This window comes from Spea bombifrons, chromosome 3 (genome assembly GCF_027358695.1).
Source record: "Spea bombifrons isolate aSpeBom1 chromosome 3, aSpeBom1.2.pri, whole genome shotgun sequence".
NCBI classification, from domain to species: domain Eukaryota; kingdom Metazoa; phylum Chordata; class Amphibia; order Anura; family Pelobatidae; genus Spea; species Spea bombifrons.
Genome location: NC_071089.1, coordinates 101,101,612 through 101,122,620, shown reverse-complemented (window position 1 = coordinate 101,122,620; position 21,009 = coordinate 101,101,612). Strand labels below are relative to the sequence as shown.

Below are 21,009 nucleotides of genomic sequence, written 5' to 3'. Positions count from 1 at the left end.
AAATTGTACATTCTCTTAATATTATTAACTGTCGTATGTATATATATTTGGGGTATCTTACAAATGTCCTTGTTTTTGAAAGAAAAGTACATTTTGTCCATTAAAATAACATGAAATGGATCAGAAATCCAGCCCAAATGTCTATTGTAGCTGGAAACAGCTGGTTTTTAATGGAATATATTCGTAGGTGCACAAAGGCCTTTATCACTCCCATCACTCCTGAGTTCCAATGGCACGTTGTGTTCGCTAATCCAAGTTTAAAAGGCTTATTGATCGTTAGCAATGATGTGACAGCTAGAGGCTTCCCTTTTACGCGCCCCCAAACAGTAGTGTATATCCCACAGCTTGTGCACTCATTACAGTGAATTACCCTCTTTGCTGTTTTCTAATTATGAGAATGGCAACAACAAAAACTAACCAGTCTGCTAACGAAACGAGAAGCATTTATGTACAGGATGTATGATTTTCCATAGCACTGACAGAAGGCTACAGTGTTTTGTATGATACATCTTGGAGTTTATAGTGCATGTGAACACTTTGTTTATGCAGATTTGTATACTATACTAATAATGCTGCCGTCAGGATCTCGTTTGTCGTTGTGCGTACCTGTGTCTGTTCCTGATGGTGTCCTTTTCCGTTTCCATAAAGTTCATATCTCTCTACTCTGTCATTGTCTATGCTTGGTCCAGCGCTGGATCTGTATCTACGTCCCTTTCTCTCTGCTCCTGTCATTACATCCTCTTGTCTCTTATCACTCACTGTTCTTTTACTTCTAGAGAGGTGGACGGGGGGAGCAAATGGAAGCGCTAACGGATGTTTTACAACTCCCCGACAAATCCAGAATCAGTCAGTGTCTTCAGAAAGCCAGAATCACTGGGATCTTCTTACAATCCGTGAGTCATCTTACATTAAATAGTCCTTTCTCTTTTTAACATCACATTAGCCTGTAGAAAACACCCATCATGGACTCTCAAGATTTATTTTTTATAGTCTAAGCAAGAACTAATGTTAATTAATTAGTCATTGCTGAATCCCGCGAGTAAACAATCAATGGTTTATCTGGTCAAGCTAGGCACTTTTCCACATAATTGGGAAGCATGCTTCTTGTAAAACAGCGCTATTGTCAAGTTAAATGCATATTGGAATCGGTTCTACATGGGCTCCAGTGCATTTTACAGCATGCAGTACATTCTTTAGTTCTTGGCGTTAAAAAATGACTCTCCACCTGCCTTTTCTGAAAGCAGGGGGCATACCAACGGGAGCTGCGATTCATCTGAAATCAGTGGGAATAGCAGCAGCGAGTGACATGAATGCTTTCCGATCACTAATGCTTTCCCAGCATACATACTATTAAAATTATTAGCATGTGTAAGTGTTTATACCAGGAGAGGGCTGCCACCTTTTGGCCCCATGTGTCCCCCTGCCCCACCATTCTGTATTAGTCCCCAAGGTAATCTGCTTCTTAGTGACCATATTTTTTCGCATTTCCCACACGTTATTTTTTAACACTTCCTCTCACTCTCAAAAGTCAGCTTACCTCAGCTAGATTTCTCTCCTTCCACCATGGATTGCAACCTAACAAGCTACCCTTGAAACATTGAATTGAATTTACCAACTGCACATCTTTATGTCCACCAACAATGTATTATTTTAGGGGGAACGACTTGATACAAGCTCAAATCGGGTAGAAGACAGCCAGGCTGATTTAGATGCTTTAGTGCCCACACATGATGAACAAGGGCGTCTGATACCAGAGTGGAAAAGACAGGTGATGGTGCATCGGCTTCAAGCTCATCTAGAAGAAGAGACCAAACAGGTACGGGCTCAACTAGGAATGGCCCTATAAGGGCCCTATAAAGGAAAAAGTACAATTAAGGAAATAAATAAAAGCATAGGAGAGAGAAGAAATGATAGGGATAACAAATTAATTGGCATTAGAAAGAATTAAAAGGTGGCAATATCAGGGGCCAGTATCACAATAGATGTATTTAGTTTTAGGTAAAGTTGTGATGGTGATAACTTACCAAATTATGTTTTAGATTTTTACTTTGCGTGACATACTGTACTCTTTTGTTGAACAGGGTGAATGGAGGTATTCTCATGCTAGGAACGCTATGCTGGGCCCGTATGGTGAACTAGTGACTGAGGAGGAACTTCGTATACTTGATCTGCAAATGGAAGGACTTCGCTGTCGCAGGGAATGTCAGCAATATGAGCAAGAGCTTAATCGCCAGGTCCAGCAGCTACAAGCTCTGCTTCCTGCGCCCATTGTTAATGTCAGCCTTAACACCCAACTTCTCCAGAAGAGAGAGGATGCAGACTGGTGCACTTGCATGTCGCAAGTAGTCAATAGTATGTCTCAACTTCTCTCAACAGCTAGCGGAATTCCAGGAGAGACAAAGGAAGTAATAAAAGCTCGTAGGAATCGCTCTCCTTCACCATCTCCTATGAGAGAGCTGCTACAGTGTGGGGTCTCTGTGCGGAGACTAAAAGTTCAGTTTGAGAGACAACAACCACGCAGTTTGTCGCATGTGAACATGTCCAAGGTGACAACAGAAACAGAGGATGCCAGTGATTCAGGGGTGAGTTCAGCTGAATCTCCCTCTCTTAGAGACTCTCCTGTACCTCCAAGGACATTAAGGAAAGAGCGCATTGTCCTCTTGTTTCTAAGCCACTGGAAGAGATCAGCATATTCCTTGCATGCAAGGAATGTGGGAAATTTGGAGCTGCAGAAGGCAGTAAGGGAAAATGAAACACACAAGGATATACTCAATACTAATGATGATTCTAACAAAAAACAAAGTGTGGAAGGAAATGATTGTGAAGCAACAAAGAATCTTGACACTGGAATATCAAACGGACATACTCCAGAGAGGGATCCTACTACAAAAATACTAAAGACAGTCGTAGACAGTAATGGCTGTGAGGCTGGGATGTCCCCGAATGCAAATAACACTGACGAATTAACAAGGAATAGGCAAGAGCTTTCAGAGGGCCAGGTCTCACCTCGCATGGGTGATCTACTGAATCAATTAATAAGGCAAAGGACCACTGTCCAGCGACTGGTTGGAAGTTGGAGGTCAGTGCAACCAAGTAGCACTCATTCTTCAGAGAACCAATCTGTTGTAAAGTCTCCTGAGCAGTTTCTGTCAACATCTCGCAATCCAACATCTCTGAATCATGACAGCCTGACTCTCGACTTATTCATGCTTGGATACTTCCGACTTCTTGAGCAAGAACTTCCAGAGGAGGAAAGGCGGATGAGGCACCTCCTCTGCTTTGAGGTTTTTGATCAGCTGGAACGCCACGGATGGGCAACAGCCAGAGATTTCCACTGCACTGTCCTACAGGAGATAGCAACTGGACGTAGGACATGGTCTGATGGATTTGAGGATGTCAAAGCTCGCTTTTTTGGACCTAGTGCTGAAAAGAAAGAAGAAATGAACAATAACCCCCATATTTCAGACAACCATGATATATGTAAGTTCATTGAGAGAAGCTTTGCATTCTGGAAAGAGAAAGAAGCAGAACTCTTTGGATCGGACACATAATCACTTTGTGTATATTGTGCTAGAAAAAAACAACCCACAACAAAATCACCCCCAAGATCAATAAGTAAACTTCAAACTGATTGCTTCTGAACAGTAATAAATAAAATATTGCGTTAGCTGGCAGCTTTCTAAAAGTTAGGAACTTCGCTAGTCAAACTGAAGTAGAATAACTAAAATACATCTTCACCAATTGTATCACAGCCCTCATGATAAAACTTCTACCTTAAATAAATGGACTAGAAATAGTATTTTTCTGGACGTTTTTACTTTTACCTTCAGTACATTGGATACATACGCTGCTTGATAACGTAAAGTCGCTGGTTCCAATATAGTTTATTCAGCATTATATGAAATGGTATGGACTGGTTACTTGCTAATTTTCAAATAATCAAAATAAAACAATGGCCACTTATAAAAAGGCTACTGAAATAAAAAGAAGTGATGGTCATTTTTATCAGTTAAAATAATAAAGTTATTTATTTAAAATCTATATGTGAAAGAGACTATGTTAGTGTGCAATATGGGTGTGGAAATTCATAAAAATTGAGTTGGCTCTACTTTATGTATAATAGGTTTCCGCGCATTACATGCACACACAGGTGGTTCTCTGTCTTTGATACATGACCATGGGACAGGTAGGGGATTTTGAGGTATTTGTGTGTTTAACTTTAAAATGAGTAGGAGGGGGCTGGCTAAGAGGGGTTTGGAATGTAAGGGGCAATCTGCCACCGAGTGGAAGGGCTATTAATAATCACAGCAGCTCTGAGCTCAGTCACATACTAGAAATACTCCTACCACGAAACAGCTGAGTAACCCAGAGGAAGCACTCAACCAAGGACTCATACGCATCTCTAGCCTGGGTACAGGCTGTGTTTTCATAAGTGGTAAGTAAAGTCTATAATGCATATATATGACTTTTATTGCTAGTTAGGAATAATTACCAAGTGCAGTACTTGTTAAAGTCTACTGGGTCTCTTCTTGAGCTTAAATGTCAGGTTCACCAATATATTTTAAGTGTAGTTTTTACATATACTTGCTATAAAGTGATTTATACAGCACTTATTGTGAGTTCTCATTTTATCCAGACATCAGGCGCACTTACTTCTTCAGGCGGCTGCTGGTCTTAAAGTGACAGGGCCATTTAATCATCACCCTGTATATATATATGTGTGTGTGTATATATATATATATATATTTATATATTTATATATATATTTATATATATATCGTGGTAATTTGGCTATAATTTTAAGCTTCCGATGACATACCGATAATACCAAATTGTGTTGAGTCAGAAATGCGTATTTTACATTTAATGTATGCCAGTGTTTATTAACAATATGTATATGTTACCTAATAATTTGTTTGCCCCCCACTCACCAATTAGTTTTGCTTTATTTCTATTATGCTAATGATGCAACCTATATTGGCTTCTTCCCTGCGTAATACATTACATAAAGGGCAGTGAATCTGGAGAGATTATGAACAAAGACAGTGTTTAGGACAAAATTTGTTCATACCAAAATAGCCAGGAAAAAAAAATGTAGTATGTAATAATTTTTTAATATATATATATATATTTGTACTGCCCAGCAGAATTACTAAGCCCTTTTTCCCAGGCAGCATATCTGTAAGTGTGTAATGATCATGTCTGTTACTTGTGTAGCTGTCACAAGGTGTTACAAAGATTAAGCACAACATATTCTTAATGACTATGACCCTGTTTCACTCTTCTGGTGCAAAGCGTTGTGCGTGACTGATTAGCATAGTACAAGAAAATGGATCTTGCAATGGCATAATAAATTACTTTTTGGGCTCCTGGTCCATTAATAAATAATCAGGGTTGTTATAAAGAATTATATTGTTTGATAGACTTTTGGCAAATAAGAATTCATGCTTTTCAACTAAGTTCAAACTCGTGCCACGTAAGACCATACAAAATGTCCATACACTAATGCGTTCCTTTAAAAGACGCGGTTATACTAAGTGCAGCTACAGCACTCAGTTTATGTACTGTTCATGTACCTTGAATTTATTTGTATGTAACACTCTTCTTCTCTCCATGATCAGACTAAACTCTCCCAGCTGTTGACCCAAGGTATCCAGCCTACTCGCTATAGGTTCCGGATGTATTATAAGTTTAGCTGGGTGCAAACAAAAAAACATCGGCCACCACTTAAAAACAGAATGACTTGTATCAGTTTGGTGAAAACTTCCAACTATCATGTCGCAAGGCACCCAAACACAGGGCAGTGGTCCACAGGGACCCCTCATAAAATGTCATCAATTTTACCAAAGGTGTCCCTTATATACCCTTTCTATAATATCATTTTAGAATAATCTTGTGTTAGTACGTGGACACACACAGGTTAACGGAGAATCCGCTGCTTTACACACATGCATTTAACCCATATTTGCTGTAATATATATTTAGTGAGAGTGGGTTAACGCAGTAGTAGACTAGACAAACATATTCTTTGGCATCCCTGTTTGTGTCTCCATTTTAGATGGCATTGTCTGTTACACAATTATTCTGGTTTTGATTTCCAAGCACAATTTCTGTTTTGCCTTGCTATTTTATCTATACATTACTGTGACGTTTAGGCCCTGTAACTCATACATACCACGCAAGTGCTTAGACAGGAGGGGCATCAGTGGAGGGAATAGGGACTCAGGGACTACTGAGTAGTAGAAAGTAGACTTGTGCGTTCGTATTCGGGTGAACATGAAAACGAACACGAAGGGTGCATAGCCTACCTTATCTACACAGAATCGCAGGGGTTAACGGCACTTGCACTTCATTAGTTGATGGCAGAGGAGGCCCCTGCCGCCGACCAATAGAGTTGCTCGTACGGACCTTTAAAATTCTGGTGCCAAAGCTGCTGCGTAGTGCGTAGCGCGTTAACCCCGTATTAACCCCTTCTACAAAAAATGAAGAAAAAAACTAACATGAAGAATGTACACGAATATTCGCCCGAACCAAACACAGGGGCGGACGAATATTCGTGGAATAGGAAGAATTTTTTCCCCACGAAGACGAACACGAAGAGTTGGCCGGTGCCCAAGTCTAATAGAAATACGGCGGTAGTTCTGCCACTTTACAGATCACTGGTCAGATCACTGGTCAGATCACTGGTCAGATGTCCCCTACAGTATTGTGTACAGTTCTGGGGACCCCATACACATAATGATATTGACGTACTGGAGAGAGTTCAGGGGACATGCAGCTACTAAAAAGGAAAATGGCCTGCAGGATAATATATCAAGAAAGACAAAGGGATCGTAATATGTATAGCTTTGAGGAGAGAAGAGAGAGGGGAAATGTGATCGGAACATTTAAATACTTAAAGGCATTTAACAAAGTGCAGGCTAACACCCCCCACCACACACACACTCTAATGCCATGTACTAATACCGTACAATAACAAATGCACACATGGTCATGCCATACAGAGACACACACTCACCTTAACAACATATACTCACACACACTCTATTATATTACAGTAACACACACTCACCCTAAAACCATACACTTACACATGCACCCTCCAACACCTTACACTAACACACATCACAGATTGTATGCTTACACATTACATACATACATGCACATATCTCCCTCCCCATCCCTCTTACATCTCACAGAGCCCTGTCTTTACAGCTTTGTACTCTCCATGTGAGCAGCCCCCAACACCACAGGGAATGTAATAAGTATTATAGGACCCCATTTGACACCTTGGTTACCTGGGTGCCTGAGTACTGCTCACTGCACCTGTCTTACACCTGCCTTACAATGTCCCTTCATTCTCAGCACACGCATTCTCATTTTATGGACCAGCCTTTTATGTGGCACCGTATCAAATGCTTTGGAAAAATCAAGATATACGACATCCAGCGATTCACCCCGATCCAGTCTTGAGCTCCCCTCCTCATAAAAGCTGATCAGGTTAGTTTGACAGGACCGATCCCTTGTAAACCCATGCTGATATGGAGTCATACATTTATTTTCATTGAGATTCTCCAAAATAGCATCTCTTAGGAAACCCTCAAACAGTTTACATACAACAGAGGTTAAACTAACAGGCCTATAATTCCCCGGGTCACTTTTTGTCCCCTTTTTGAATATTGGCACAACATTTGCAATGCGCCAGTCCTGGGGAACAGACCCGGTCACTATAGAGTCCTTGAATATTAGAAATAGGGGTCTGTCTATTACATTACTTAACTCCCTTAGAACGCGGGGGTGAATGCCATCTGGACCTGGTGATTTGTCTATTTTGATTTTTTTTAGGCGGCACTGCACTTCTTCCTGGGTTAGACAGGCGACATGTACTGGGGCATTTATCTCATCCTGCTGTATATTACCTGGCATTTCATTTTCCTCTGTGAATACAGCAGAGAAGAATATATTTAATAGATTAGCTTTTTCCTGATCCCCGTCTATAACTTCTCCCTCATTACTTTTTTTTATGGGGTTACTGTAAGATTTTAGCATTTCTGAGCATATAGTGTTAGCTAGTGTATGGTGTCAGTGTATGGTGTTAGCGTGTGTGTTAGTGTATGGTGTTAGCATGAATATGTGTCTGTTAGTACTTGGTTTAAGCGTTTACCTGTGTCTGTCCGCTTATGGTGTTGGCAAGTTATTGGTTAGCTTAGGGTTAGTGGCACCTGGGAGAGGTGAAAGGAGAAAGAAGTACTTATATGCATGTCTGTATAAATGCACTATGTTAGAGAGAGCGGGTGACAGAGCAGGTTTGTGTGTTAGTATAAGTGCATGCTAGTTATGGCTGACCCATGAGAGTGTTAAAAAAATGGTATTATTGTTTTTTGTTGTATGTGACTTAATATATAATTAAAAATGATTATTACTGCAAGTCTGGTGGTTGATCTCAGTCACTGTTTCGAGTGAATGATGGTATCTTTGTTAATAAAGGTTTATAACATTTGCAATGAGATGTTCTTTGTGCCTTGACCATACGCTCAATACAGACTACCTACTTACAGTGTAGAAGCTCTAAATCTATACCTGTAGTTGGGGCTATAGAATGTTCTGGAAAATTGCATTAAGTTTTAATTAGAATGTCATACTCATTACCCGAGAAATATTAGTAGCTCACAAAACAATTGACACAAACAATAGGTGGAAGCGGTGGTGGGAGGGGATGGCGTATAGGAAGGTATAGCTGCTTTATATAGAGAAGGCTCGCATCTCTGCACAAGTAACGTAATATTAACCTGCTTGTGGAATATGTGAGTTTCAAGAACATTATTACGTCTATGTTTCATTAATATAAATATGCCATATGGTTTGTTATAAATTTAAGGTTTGCCATTACCTTTCCTGTCTGCTTACTAACCATTCACAAGTTTTCAGCTTGATGCAGAAAACATATGAGGATATAAGAGGATAAACCAATGTGGCCGGATGTACCAAGCAGAAAAGCTGAAATCATTTACTTGTATTAGAAATCTATTGTATAACTTTTGTGTGGAAATGCATTTGCCCCGTCTGGTTTTCTGCAATGTTGTTTCCCCTCATCGAAGAAGACACCCCTAGTAAGCTCAAACCCATTGAAAGGGATTATAAAGAGTTTGATAGATAATGAGACATAATTTGGGCCATAAAGTTCCAAGGTCACGTTGTGCAACATTTAAAAGACATTTCAGAACATCTCAAGAAAGCAGTTGATGCCTACGTGTCTGGAAAGGGTTACGCTACCATGTCTGTGGTCACAAAGCAGGGGAGGGCTGGCAGCCTAAGGCCTGGGGGGCAAGTCTAGTCAACTGGCCCATTGCACCATCAAAGCGGCTGCGAGCAACATTGAAAGAGGCCGTCGTGCGGCAGTCACTCCACTGGCGCCTAATGAAATTAAAGTGGCCGGCGTGCAAACACCGCATGCCTCAGCTCTTCATCACAACCCTTTTAAGACGTGGGAAGAGGAGCTGAGGCATGGCTGTTGGGTCTGACAGCTGCATGATGCAGGGGCGTACCTAGAGTATTTGGCACCTGTGGCAGACCCTGTATGTGGCACCCCCCACACACACACACTTTAAAAATGCATAGTTAGGCAAACATTGACAGGGGTACAGCAAAATTGTTATCATTATATACTTAGGGATTATGCGGTACCACCGTCAATGTGTGCCTATACATTGAGCCAGACACTGACAACCCCTATCACTATATACTAAGCCAAACATTGATGTGGTGTAGGCTTACCACTTTAGTGACTGGCATAGTATATAGTAGGGATGCACCGAAATGAAAATTCTGGACTGAAACTGAAAATTCAGCATTCACTTGGCCAAAACTGAAAAAAAAAAAAATAAAAAAAAAATACTTTCAAATACTTTATTAAAAGTAATACCAAAATTAGACAAAAAAATCAATATCAATATTAACATATATATATATATATATATACACACATATATATAACAACAATCACGATCCTACATGCTGGAATCTGGGCATGAAAGGAATGTGATTACGGACTCCCTATGCCAAGCTATCCCCCAACACTTACACATCCATGCTATCTGAAACTCTCATTCACAAACATTCAGCATAACACCCATGACTCTCACACACTTACATTCAGCATAACACCCATCACTCTCACACACTTACATTCAGCATAACACCCATCACTCTCACAAACTTACATTCAGCATAACACCCATCACTCTCACACACTTACATTCAGCATAACACCCATCACTCTCACACACTTACATTCAGCATAACACCCATCACTCTCACACACTTACATTCAGCATAACACCCATCACTCTCACACACTTACATTCAGCATAACACCCATCACTCTTACACACTTACATTCAGCATAACACCCATCACTCTCACACACTTACTAATCCACTCGCCCTGAATCTTGTCCTACCTTTTCTTCTTTCACTCTCACTTTTCCTCCTCCTCCTCTTGTTCTTCTTCTACTTCTTCTTCTTCCTGTCCTTCCGGTGCACTGAGCGCGGAAGACGGTGGGCGTGGCTTCAGTGTTGTGCGCCGGGATTTGACATCAAGTCCCGGCGCACAGCCACAGTTGCCGCGCACATCGTTTCTGAAAGCGTGCCGGCATGGTGGCACCCCTCAGATGAGTGGCAGCCGGGGCGGACTGCCCCTCCACAACCCCCCGCCAGGTACGCATGACGGCCGCATTCAATCCTGCTCGCGGCCGCTTAGTTTTTAACTTTGCAGCCGCATTGAACGCTAGTCTGCCGGTCGTCCGTCCGGCCCCTGTCACAAAGGATCCCTAAAGCAATAACTAGGGGTCTACAGGCCTCTCCGGCTTAAACTAAGATTATGACTCTTTTTCCTGCTTACACAATTTCACTCATACTCCATACTCCCATACTGCTGATACTCACTTCCACCTATCTCCCAGCTTTTACCCTCTTAATAAAATATTTGCTCGATTATAAGACAACCCCCCAAAATGTGAATATTAATTTAGAAAAAAAAAGAAAAAGCCTGAATATCAGACTACCCTATAGGAAAAACTTTTACTAGTAAATATTCATTCACATGTAAACTATTTTTTCATATTAAATAAAAACTATGATTGAGAAAAATGCATTTTTTTTTATTTCCTGTTATTTGCCAACCTGCCCCCCAGTTATGCACATCTGCCCCACAGCTTGCTACTTATACCCCCCTATTTACCACTCTGCCCCCCAGATATGACTTATACCCCCCTATATGCACCCCCTCGACTTACCGATGCACCCTAGACTTTTACCCTGTGTTACAGACTCCCTGGTGTCAAGTGGGGGCTGCTAGTGGACGTCTGCGCGATGCGTGCAGACAACCTCCACCACTGCAGGGGCTCTGGATCCTAGTCTTGTAGTCAGACCTCTATTTGAGGTCAGATTATAAGATGTCCTTGAATATAAGACAAGGGGTATTTTTCATTTGCTCTGAAAAAAACTTGTCTTATAATAGAGCAAATACGGTATTCTAGACAAACTGCAAAGCAGGCATGTACATCAGACCGCAGATATGCACCAGCTTTTCAGAAATCGTGATTGTCATACAGCCAGAGGTTCATAGCCATTTCTTTGTTTTTGAAGGAAAAGCACATTTTGTCCATTAAAATAATATCAAATGAATCAGAAATACAGCGCAGACGTTGTTCATGCTGTAAATGACTATTGTAGCTGGAAACGGCTGATTTTTAATCGTATATATTTATAGGTATACAGAGGTCCTTTATCAGTAACCATCACTTGTGTGTTCCAATGACACGTTGGCATTAGCTAATCTAAGTTTAAGTTTAAAAGGCTAATTGATCATTAGAAAACCCTTCTGCAATTATGTCTAAGACAAAAGGTGTCATAGTTAACGTTCTAATTTGTAGCCTGTGCTAAAATCTAATCGTATCCCACCATTACAAGGTCTTGCACCAGAACAAGAGAAGAAACACAGCTTTATAATATTAACCTAAATTTGAAATGTAGGATTTGAGGAGGTGACAACATATCCGGTTTAAGCTTGTTTGCAAGGCAGGGAAGAATAACTGTAATATGTGATTATCTGCTGAAAATATCTAAACATATTAACAAAAATCCCTGTTAGGATTTGAAATGTTCACCTTCTTCTGAGTAAGAACTCTGATGGAAGTTTTCATAGTAGATTAGTTGTACAATATTCTTAGTAGTGCTGGAGATAGACAATGAACATTACACGAACAAATGAGAAAGCTTTCAATCAAAAGAGAGGTAAAGTAAGGTTTTATCATTGTGTTTGTCATTGTTATTTACAGTGTGTTGTTAGAAAAGCGATAGTGGTAGAGAATAAAAAAAACATAAGGACCATTCCAGTTAATGATCAATACACAATTGAATCACTGTTATTGACTACAACCTGTTTTACTTCTGCAGAGCTTTTTGGTTCATGATTTGCCTCTTCTGAGTGTTCTTCAGAGGAAATAATGGTGAGGAACATTGATGACCTAGAGTTCTGCCTCCCCTCTCACTCAGACTCTATTCTTTCTGGCCTCAAGTCTCTGCGTTTCAATCCCAGGCTGTGTGATGTGACACTGAGAGTCCAAGGTCGTGAGTTTCCCTGTCACCGAGCTGTGCTTGCTCTATGCAGCCAGTATTTCCATGCCATGTTCACTGGCGAATTCCAAGAAAGCATCTCAGCCAATGTAGAAATCAAAGAGGTGGATGCTGATATGATGGAGACTTTGATTGACTTCTCCTACACCGGCCGGCTTACTATTAACCAAGGCAATGTGGAAGGTCTCATTCGTACCTCCAATCTTCTCCATTTTCCAGTTGTACGAAAAGTGTGCAGTCGTTATTTGCAGCAACAGATGGATGCTACCAATTGTTTGGGCATCTGGGAGTTTGGTGAAACCCATGGATGTCCTGAGGTAACAGCAAAGGCTTGGTCCTTCCTGCAAGAGAACTTTGAAGCAGTTTCACAAGAAGAGGAGTTTCTGCTTCTGCCACCAGAATGGCTGATTCGTTACCTGGGGGACCCACTGTTGCAAGTGAGGGATGAGCAAAGCCGGGCAAAAGCCATCCTCCAGTGGGTTAGACATGATGAGGCGTGCAGGGCCTGCTACCTCCCAGAGCTGCTGAGGTTGGCTAGGCTCTCCAGCTTGACTGATCTGTATCTTCAGGAATTGATGGATGTTGAACCATTGATCAATGAGTCAGAGGCCTGCAGAGCCCTAATAAGCATAAATCTTGGGCAGGTGAGTACAGGTCATAACGATCACTAAAGAAGCCTGATAACTGAAGAGGTGCTCAGTGGCATATTCCATAAGATTTCAAGTTTTGCAAAGTGTGTGAGATTGTGGGTGTTTTTACACTTTAAAGTGAGGGGGGATGGTGCCAAATTTTCTAGGTACCCTTGTTGGGATGCTATTAAATTAATAATGATATTCAGTAAGGCCCTACAAACCGTGTGCTGTCCACCGGATGGACAACTGTGTTCTAGTTCATATTTTCATGGGATTCTTACATGTGCATTGTTAGTTTTCTTTTGTTCTCTTCCTTAGCAGGTGTGATACTATGTTGTGTTTAGTTATTTTGAGATAGGGGGGATAATATATATATATATATATTTGCTTTTGTTTGAACTGATGCTACTGCTCACTCCTGCGTTACGTTAAACTTATATATCATGTCTCACAAGTGCTTCCTAAAGGGTGTCATGTATTTCTCAGTTGGCTTATGCATAATTTAACGCATACGTCTGCCATTGCCTGGTAACATTTGTTTGTGTTGTCCTTTCTCTCATATGCTGACCTGGTGAACCTGGGCACCCTCCTCACATCAGTGTGAACTCTCACAATTGTATGAACTCCTATAACCTTCTGCATCTGTTGCTCCTTAAACCTGAATCACTTAGTAAACCTATCACCGGATGACATTGGTAATCTCGCCATCCGTATAGCTTCTCACACATCGGGAGTTATCAGTTACACTCTGTGTTACGTTTCCCATACCTGTCAGGCCTCAAATGTGTGTCACCTATCTCATCTGTCATTCTATTGTTACCAGTGTCAGCTGTGTTAATTATAGATGAATAATTGAATGATTAAACAGAAGTTTGCACAGGATGAATAGACAGATTATAATAATGACAACGATCTGAAGGATTATAGGTTGAAAGTTTTGTTTAAATTCTTTTTCTCTGCTGTTCAGGTGACAAGCGGTTCGACAGAGCCGCCATCCATCTCACTTCAAGAGGTGGTGGTGGTGGTGGGAGGAAAAGTTCTGGAGGAAGAAGAAGAAGAAGATGATGATGATGATGAAGAGCTACCACCCCGAACCTCTCCAAACTTTGCCTACTACAATACCAAAAGTAGTAAGTAAACTGAGGCCAGTCTTTTAAGAACACTGCAAATGCTAGTTGTTCCCTAAAAATAACAGGATTTTTAATTACCCCCCAACTTTAAAAAGCACAGGCCAGTCTTGTCTGGTTAGCCTATAAATAATGAATTGTTTAGATGAGCAATATTCAACACAACACCACCACTGAGATCATTCATATAGGTTTTGGACTTTTCTTTCTGTGCCAGAAACATGGATGGCGCTTCCAGATTTTCCAGATTATAATAAATGGGGATTCTCGGTAACTTCGCTGAACAACGATGTATATGTTACAGGTGAGTATATGAATTACTCTTAATTTGTTATTAATTAATGGAGCAGATATCGTACCAGTCAACCGATCATCATGGCAATGTTAACAGAGTAGCATCTCATAGGAAAATATAGGGTTAAAAGGATACACTTCATTCACTTTGTGATTTACCATTGATAATGAAGTTTGAGACACTGTTAATGAAAACATTTATAGATCACCCCTCTTCTGTGTGGTATTTGGAAATGTCAAAAATAACCCAAACCTGGCAGTCATTTATTCATTCTCAACCAATGGCCATACAGCAAAACCTTTCTTGTTTTGCCTAGAACAAAAAGATGTTGGTAAACATTGCATAAGAAATCAGTAACACTGAAATGTGTTGCTATGTCTGTCCAATATCATGTACCAATATGCCATTTTGGAAACGTTATCCGTGAAATTTTTTTCTTGTTTATGATAACAAAACTTACATTAAAAGTATTTAAAAAAACAACCCAAAGCAAATCAACTGGTTTGAATAATATCTTCAACTTACTTTTATCTATATCTTTATCTAAATATTGAACATTCCTCTTTTTATCATACTTCCTATATTATATATACACAAGGTGAGTGCAACCTTGAATGGTCTTGGTGACCACTCTGGTTTGTGAATACAAACTTAGGAACCATGACACAAACACTGTTCCCTTTGTCTTGTATAGGTGGATCCCGGGGGTCTCGCGATGATTCATGGTCTACTCGTCAAGGCTGGCGTTTTGTGTTGAATGAGGGGCTATGGAAGCCTATATCTCCTATGATTAACCCGCGCACCAACCATGCCAGCACCACTTTGAATGGAGAAATATATGTCATAGGAGGTCAGAGATCATAGAATATACCTTAGCCTTATGTTGTAGTTTTCATTGAGGGATGAATCTTATATGATATATTTTAAGCAGGAAGAACCAAGGAATCACTGGTAATTTCTGATTATTTTTTAGGAACTTTGCAGGATGCAGTAGAGGTGGAATGTTATGACCCCTACACGGGCACATGGTCTCCAGTAAGCCCTGCTCTCAAGTACGTCAGTAACTTTGCTGTAGTGGGATGCAGCGGGAAGCTATATTTGATTGGTTCCTGTGCAATTAAGTATAACGCACTGACCCTTCAATGCTACAATCCAGCTACAGGTATCAGCTACATCTTTCCTTCAGTCTAGCTTTCCCATGATCATCTCTTCATACCTATAACATTCCTTAAGCTTGTCCATTGGAGGTTCTAATACAAGTTGTCAAACCTGGTGTTATTAAAGCATGTTGAATCAACTTGCACTGTCCTACCATGCCAGTGGTTTGGGTGTCCCTACCATCTACCACTAAAAACAGATACAATGACTTATTTCTAATCTACGCTTATTTTAAATTCTGGTACGATCTTGTACATTTTCTACTAGAGTTTTAGATGAAGCTGGGTATGATTGGCCATCGGGTTCTCGAGTTCTCGATGACTTCCAGCTAATGTGGTTTCTGGAAAAAAATGGGGTTGAGTTTTAGAAAGCTGTTTTATAACTATAGCAACCAACCGAATGTCCCTGACGACTGTGCCATTTCATTGGTTGCTATGGACCAATTGTAAAAACGTAACAGGATAGGAATATTATAGTTGTCTTTAAATACTTCAGCCATTAATGTAAATTGTATGGGGCAGTGAACTTTAACATCATAACGTGGATTCCCATTTGTTGTAATCAGAAACCTGAGTGTGTTGTGGTGTAAATTATACACTGTTGTGTCCTACAGATGGCTGGAGCGTCATTGCATCTCCTTTTATCCCCAAGTACTTGTCCTCTCCTCGTTGCTGTGTGCTAGGCGGCGCGATATATCTGGTTGCTGATAACACAAAGAAAGTTTACAAGTATTTACCAGAAGCCAACATGTGGAAAAAGGTAATGATGTGTATAGTGGAATGTAGCGACCATTTCTTGCATGTTTAAATGATTAATGTTATTGATAAAGTATTACGTATAAATGTACCCCTGTTATAAAACAATGTGGTAGTGACTGTACCTATATGTATAAAGTGATTAGCACCTGAAAAACCGAATCTACATGTGAAATTGAAAAGTATTTTTAGTTCAGAAAGACTACCTGTAAAATATTGCAATTTTTGTGCATTTTCCAGATCACCAAGAGCGGGCTGGTAAGGGACAGGGTGCTATTCACATTGGGCTACTCACACTTAGAGGCTTTGAGCCACTATATGAAGTGTTTCCGGTGTTTTGTTCGTATTATTCGATACTGTTTCCTATATTGAAATTGTAATGATCTAAAAGTTATTTCCAGAACCAAAAGGTGGCTTTACTATAAAAGAAGTGGCTGCTTGGGGTACCAAATGGTCTAAGTGGCCTTGTAAGAGGACATGACACCAAACACGGTACACAAGGTTGTAGGCCAACCTCTTCTGCTTTATTTCTGCAGGATTATAACACAAAAGTAACATGATTTCCTTCAGCAGTTGAACAGATGAGGGAATGTCACCGTAAGGGTTCTCGCAATTCCTGTAGCAGGTTGTGAGTGAGACGAAGCCTGTACATAGCAGAGACTACCTGATTAGTAAAGCACATTGCACAGAGTCGTTCTTCCAGAGGTTTTTGAAAGTCCATAACAAGCTGCCAATATATATACGCATATTAGTCTTCAGAATCTCCTGTTTCACCCAGTTTCATCGACTCTATGGAGTAAAAGGGAACTGGGGTTTTTTTGCCTTCTTTTGGATCAACAGCAACCAATTAACAGATATAGGAAAGGCTGAACTTGATGGACACATGTCATTTTTCAGCATATATAACCATGTCACTATGTAACTTATATATAAATCAAAACAAAGTAACAAAAAAGAAATAAATCAACAAGCAGGATTTAATGCATGGATGTTTTGCAATAATAACTCATACATGTAACTATATTTTTATTGATAGCAGTTGAATTTTTATTAACACATACTTTTTTTACTTTTGATAATGCTTTTTATTTGCAAACGTGTGGCATTGTCCCCCCTCCTTTGCCAATTCGTTTTTTGGGATACTGGTAGTTGAGTCACATATTTAGCGATGCCAATCAGTTCAGATTGTCTGCTTTATGATAGGCACATAGACGACCTTCACAAGTGGACATTCACAAGTATTTTTTTTTTAATCTCAGTGGTTTTCAGCAGATTGCTACTGAAATGAATAAAAATGGAATAAATTGATGGTTCATGCATTGAAATCAATTACTTAAGCATGACGGTTCCTGTGGGATCACCGCTCTGATTTGTTGATTCCCATACAGTCCTGGTAGATTCGTTGGCCATATAATTTTTAACATTGTTTGTCCGCCTGGTGGCACTGTGGTCTGTCAGTAAAAAGTTAGAGGGACTCCAGTGTCCAAGACAGCGTCTTGAACAAAATAACTACTTTAATATGCATTCATGCGAAACTGAATTGCTTGCGTGTAGACAGTCCTCCCCAATAGGCTAGTGTTTCGGAAAGCGCTCCTCCAAATACCTGGTAGGCCGTTGGCTGGTAGGGCTGTATATTTACAGATCAGGTCTTGCTGTGTGTGGCTGCCAGCTGAATATCTGCAACAACGCTACTGAGTATAAAAATGTAACACAGGGCTGCGCATATCCAGCCGGCGCCTGCACATACGTTATTTGGTGCCTGCTGTCCTAAAAGCTCCAGGGCCGCCCAGTCCTCCCCAGTATGGCTGGGAGACAGCGAAAGGTGAAAATGTACATATAATTACTTACCTTTAGACAGAGCTGCGGAGCGCTGTGTCCTCCATGGTCTGATGTTTCACACCTGATTGGATGCCTGACCCGTTTTGAGAGATCCTCACTCCCAGTGAACCTATGGAACAGCAGTGGAATAAGAAAACATAGAGGGACTGTGGAATCAGGCATAAACACCAGTTTCTGAGGCACCACAGGTCAAAGGGCTGTCTTAATACAGGCAATCACAGCTAGGTGCCCCAGCAATATACAGCCCGCCACAAATAGGACAAGACAATCAGTGCTCACAAGTCATCAATGACTCCTCCACTGCTAAAAGTGTATGCCTAAGTATTACGTTAAATAATGGCAGCTAAAATGCAATGATTGTGGAACCAGATTCTGCATCTTACTACTATGTTATTATCTGAGAGGTCGACGCATAAAGGAACGACATGCACAGGAACTTCTGCTATGGACCCCTTGTTCTAACACAATTTTTATATTAATGCCTGTATTGTTCTACAGGTACAGCTGCTCCACACACTTCATGAGAATGGAGGCATGACCTCTGTGGGATCCAGGTTATACGTGACAGGAGGACACTGGCACGGGATGGCGCGTGAGTACAGTGTAGTCATGGAGTCTTATGACTGCAGCAAAGATGTCTGGTCTCGAGAAGGGGCCCTTCCAAGCCGCTGGATGTATCACTGCTCCACTTCAATCTTCATGGACTCTTCTCGCTGGACAGAAAGATTTCAGGGACATCCACATACAGATGCTTGACAAGTATCTTTCATGCAGGACAATGCAACAAAATCTTGGACAAAGAACTAATTCCTCATTTTTCAGTGGGTCTTCTAAACTATATCGCAGGTCCATCTACAAAATATTATCAGAATAAACCTGGAACCTGCAGAAACCTGACATTTATTGCACAAATCTAAAATGAAACATAAAACAACCCCTTTTGCATTTATTTTCATTGTACTGCTGTAGTGAATGTAGACCTATAATGTTATATTTTAGATTTTTTTTACATTTAGAATGACTTAATATGTAGAACATAGAATGTTACGTTGTTTATGTTTATATTTGTAAACTGCTGTAAAAAGACAAAAGGCATACATTTGGATCATAAATATTAACATCAATCATACAATTTAATGAATAAAAGCTCTAATACAAATCTGGGAAATACCGTAATATGCACAACATTGTTTACCTATAACTCACATGTGCCGAGCCAACAACACAAACTGCCTGTCTTTATTCCTGCAACAGAAGTGAACTGAAAGTGTTATTGCTGATACTACTCTTCTTAATAAATTGATTATTATTAACTATTTTATTGCTTTTAAAGATTACAGCTAGAAGCTTGGTTCTTTACCAGGGGTAGCTAACAGTGTTTGGCTGATTTGGCTGATTCGAGAATAATGGGAATTAACGTTTGACAACAGCAGGAGAGTTGCCATCCCCATTTCACAGATATTGGCCAATTCTGATGTAGGCTATACAGGGATGTTAATGTGGCAAACAGTTGCTATCATATTTCAGATTATCTTATATCTTAAACCTTACACTGCTGTAAAGCGGGCAGCAGCAGCACCAAAGAGGTTGCGAGCTGTACTGAAGATGGGCCTCCACATGAGGTAAGATGGTGAGAGTGTGTGCATGCGTGTATATGTGTGTGTAAGTATATGGTGTCAGAATGAGTGATTGTAAATGAGTGAATTAAGTTGGAAAGTGTGTAAGTGTATGGTGGTAGAGTGAGTGTAGGTTACTGTATGGTGTTAGTATGTGTGAGTGTATGGTGTTAGTGTGTGTGAAAGATGCTGTTACCATACTGTATGTGTGTGTTATTGCATGGTGTTAGCATGAGTGTGTCAGCATATGGAATTAGAGTGTGTGTGTATGTGGGCCTTAGTGTATTGTGTTAATGTTAATGTTTGTGTGTCAATCTATGGTTCTAGAGTGTCAGGGGTAAACCAAGGGTTAGTGATGTGAAGGTCAGGAGGTGGAGAGATAGTGTGTGTGTAAGTGTATGGTGTTTAAGGGAGTGGGTGTTAGAAAGAGTTTCCATGTTCTTATGTGCATGTGTTTTAGTTACTGGGAGGGTGGCTAAAGAAATACTGCACCCTGGCGCCACTGGGTTCATTATCATTATTTTTTGTATTCACTAATCCAACTACACATAGATTATTGTGGAAGCTCTGTTACATCATGTGTCAGGAGGCTTAAACAGCCATACATCAGATGCCCAGGAAAATCATTGGGACTCAGAGCCAATCAGCAAACAGTGAGTCGTCATTCCCAAACAGCCAATCAGAAGCATGCTGCTTATTTATCGAAAATTAATTTCTTAAGGGAATCACACCTTGTTATATGGTTTATCATAGCTGCTATATTCCTGTAAAATCATCTTTTTTAAATTGCAGCCCCCAGAAAGTCATCAAAATCACTTTACAGAGGAGCAACCTGGTGACGAATGTTTGATGCTGCAGTTTGGGCTGACAGTAGGATTCATAGTTCCATAGTTAATTACATAGTTAATTGTAACAGAAACTTTCTCTATGTTTAAAACGAAACCTCCTTTCT

General features: G+C 40.3%; 2 protein-coding genes across 2 annotated transcripts; both read left to right on the top strand.

Moving 5' to 3' along the window:
- The first annotated feature begins 692 nt into the window (after positions 1–692).
- Positions 693–3,551, top strand: LOC128484107 (espin-like protein). Its single transcript, XM_053460425.1, has 3 exons — positions 693–893; positions 1,655–1,816; positions 2,082–3,551. The coding sequence occupies exons 1-3, from the start codon at positions 798–800 to the stop codon at positions 3,549–3,551; spliced, it is 1,728 nt and encodes a 575-aa protein (XP_053316400.1). The 5' UTR covers positions 693–797.
- Positions 3,552–4,342: 791 nt separating this feature from the next.
- Positions 4,343–19,636, top strand: KLHL30 (kelch like family member 30). The gene is made up of 8 exons (XM_053459533.1): positions 4,343–4,435; positions 12,456–13,279; positions 14,235–14,397; positions 14,612–14,698; positions 15,384–15,539; positions 15,663–15,851; positions 16,461–16,606; positions 18,940–19,636. The coding sequence occupies exons 2-8, from the start codon at positions 12,506–12,508 to the stop codon at positions 19,195–19,197; spliced, it is 1,773 nt and encodes a 590-aa protein (XP_053315508.1). The 5' UTR covers positions 4,343–4,435; positions 12,456–12,505; the 3' UTR covers positions 19,198–19,636.
- The last annotated feature ends 1,373 nt before the right edge of the window (positions 19,637–21,009 follow it).

What these genes read in the sequence shown, in the direction of transcription:
- KLHL30 (XM_053459533.1), top strand. Translation starts at nt 12,506, where the DNA reads ATGGTGAGGAACATTGATGACCTAGAGTTCTGCCTCCCCTCTCACTCA. An exon ending in CTACTACAATACCAAAAGTA is followed by an intron (nt 14,398 to 14,611) that starts GTAAGTAAACTG and finishes TTTCTGTGCCAG; the next exon opens with AAACATGGATGGCGCTTCCA. An exon ending in AAGCCAACATGTGGAAAAAG is followed by an intron (nt 16,607 to 18,939) that starts GTAATGATGTGT and finishes ATTGTTCTACAG; the next exon opens with GTACAGCTGCTCCACACACT.
- LOC128484107 (XM_053460425.1), top strand. Translation starts at nt 798, where the DNA reads ATGGAAGCGCTAACGGATGTTTTACAACTCCCCGACAAATCCAGAATC. An exon ending in CTGGGATCTTCTTACAATCC is followed by an intron (nt 894 to 1,654) that starts GTGAGTCATCTT and finishes GTATTATTTTAG; the next exon opens with GGGGAACGACTTGATACAAG. An exon ending in TAGAAGAAGAGACCAAACAG is followed by an intron (nt 1,817 to 2,081) that starts GTACGGGCTCAA and finishes TTTGTTGAACAG; the next exon opens with GGTGAATGGAGGTATTCTCA.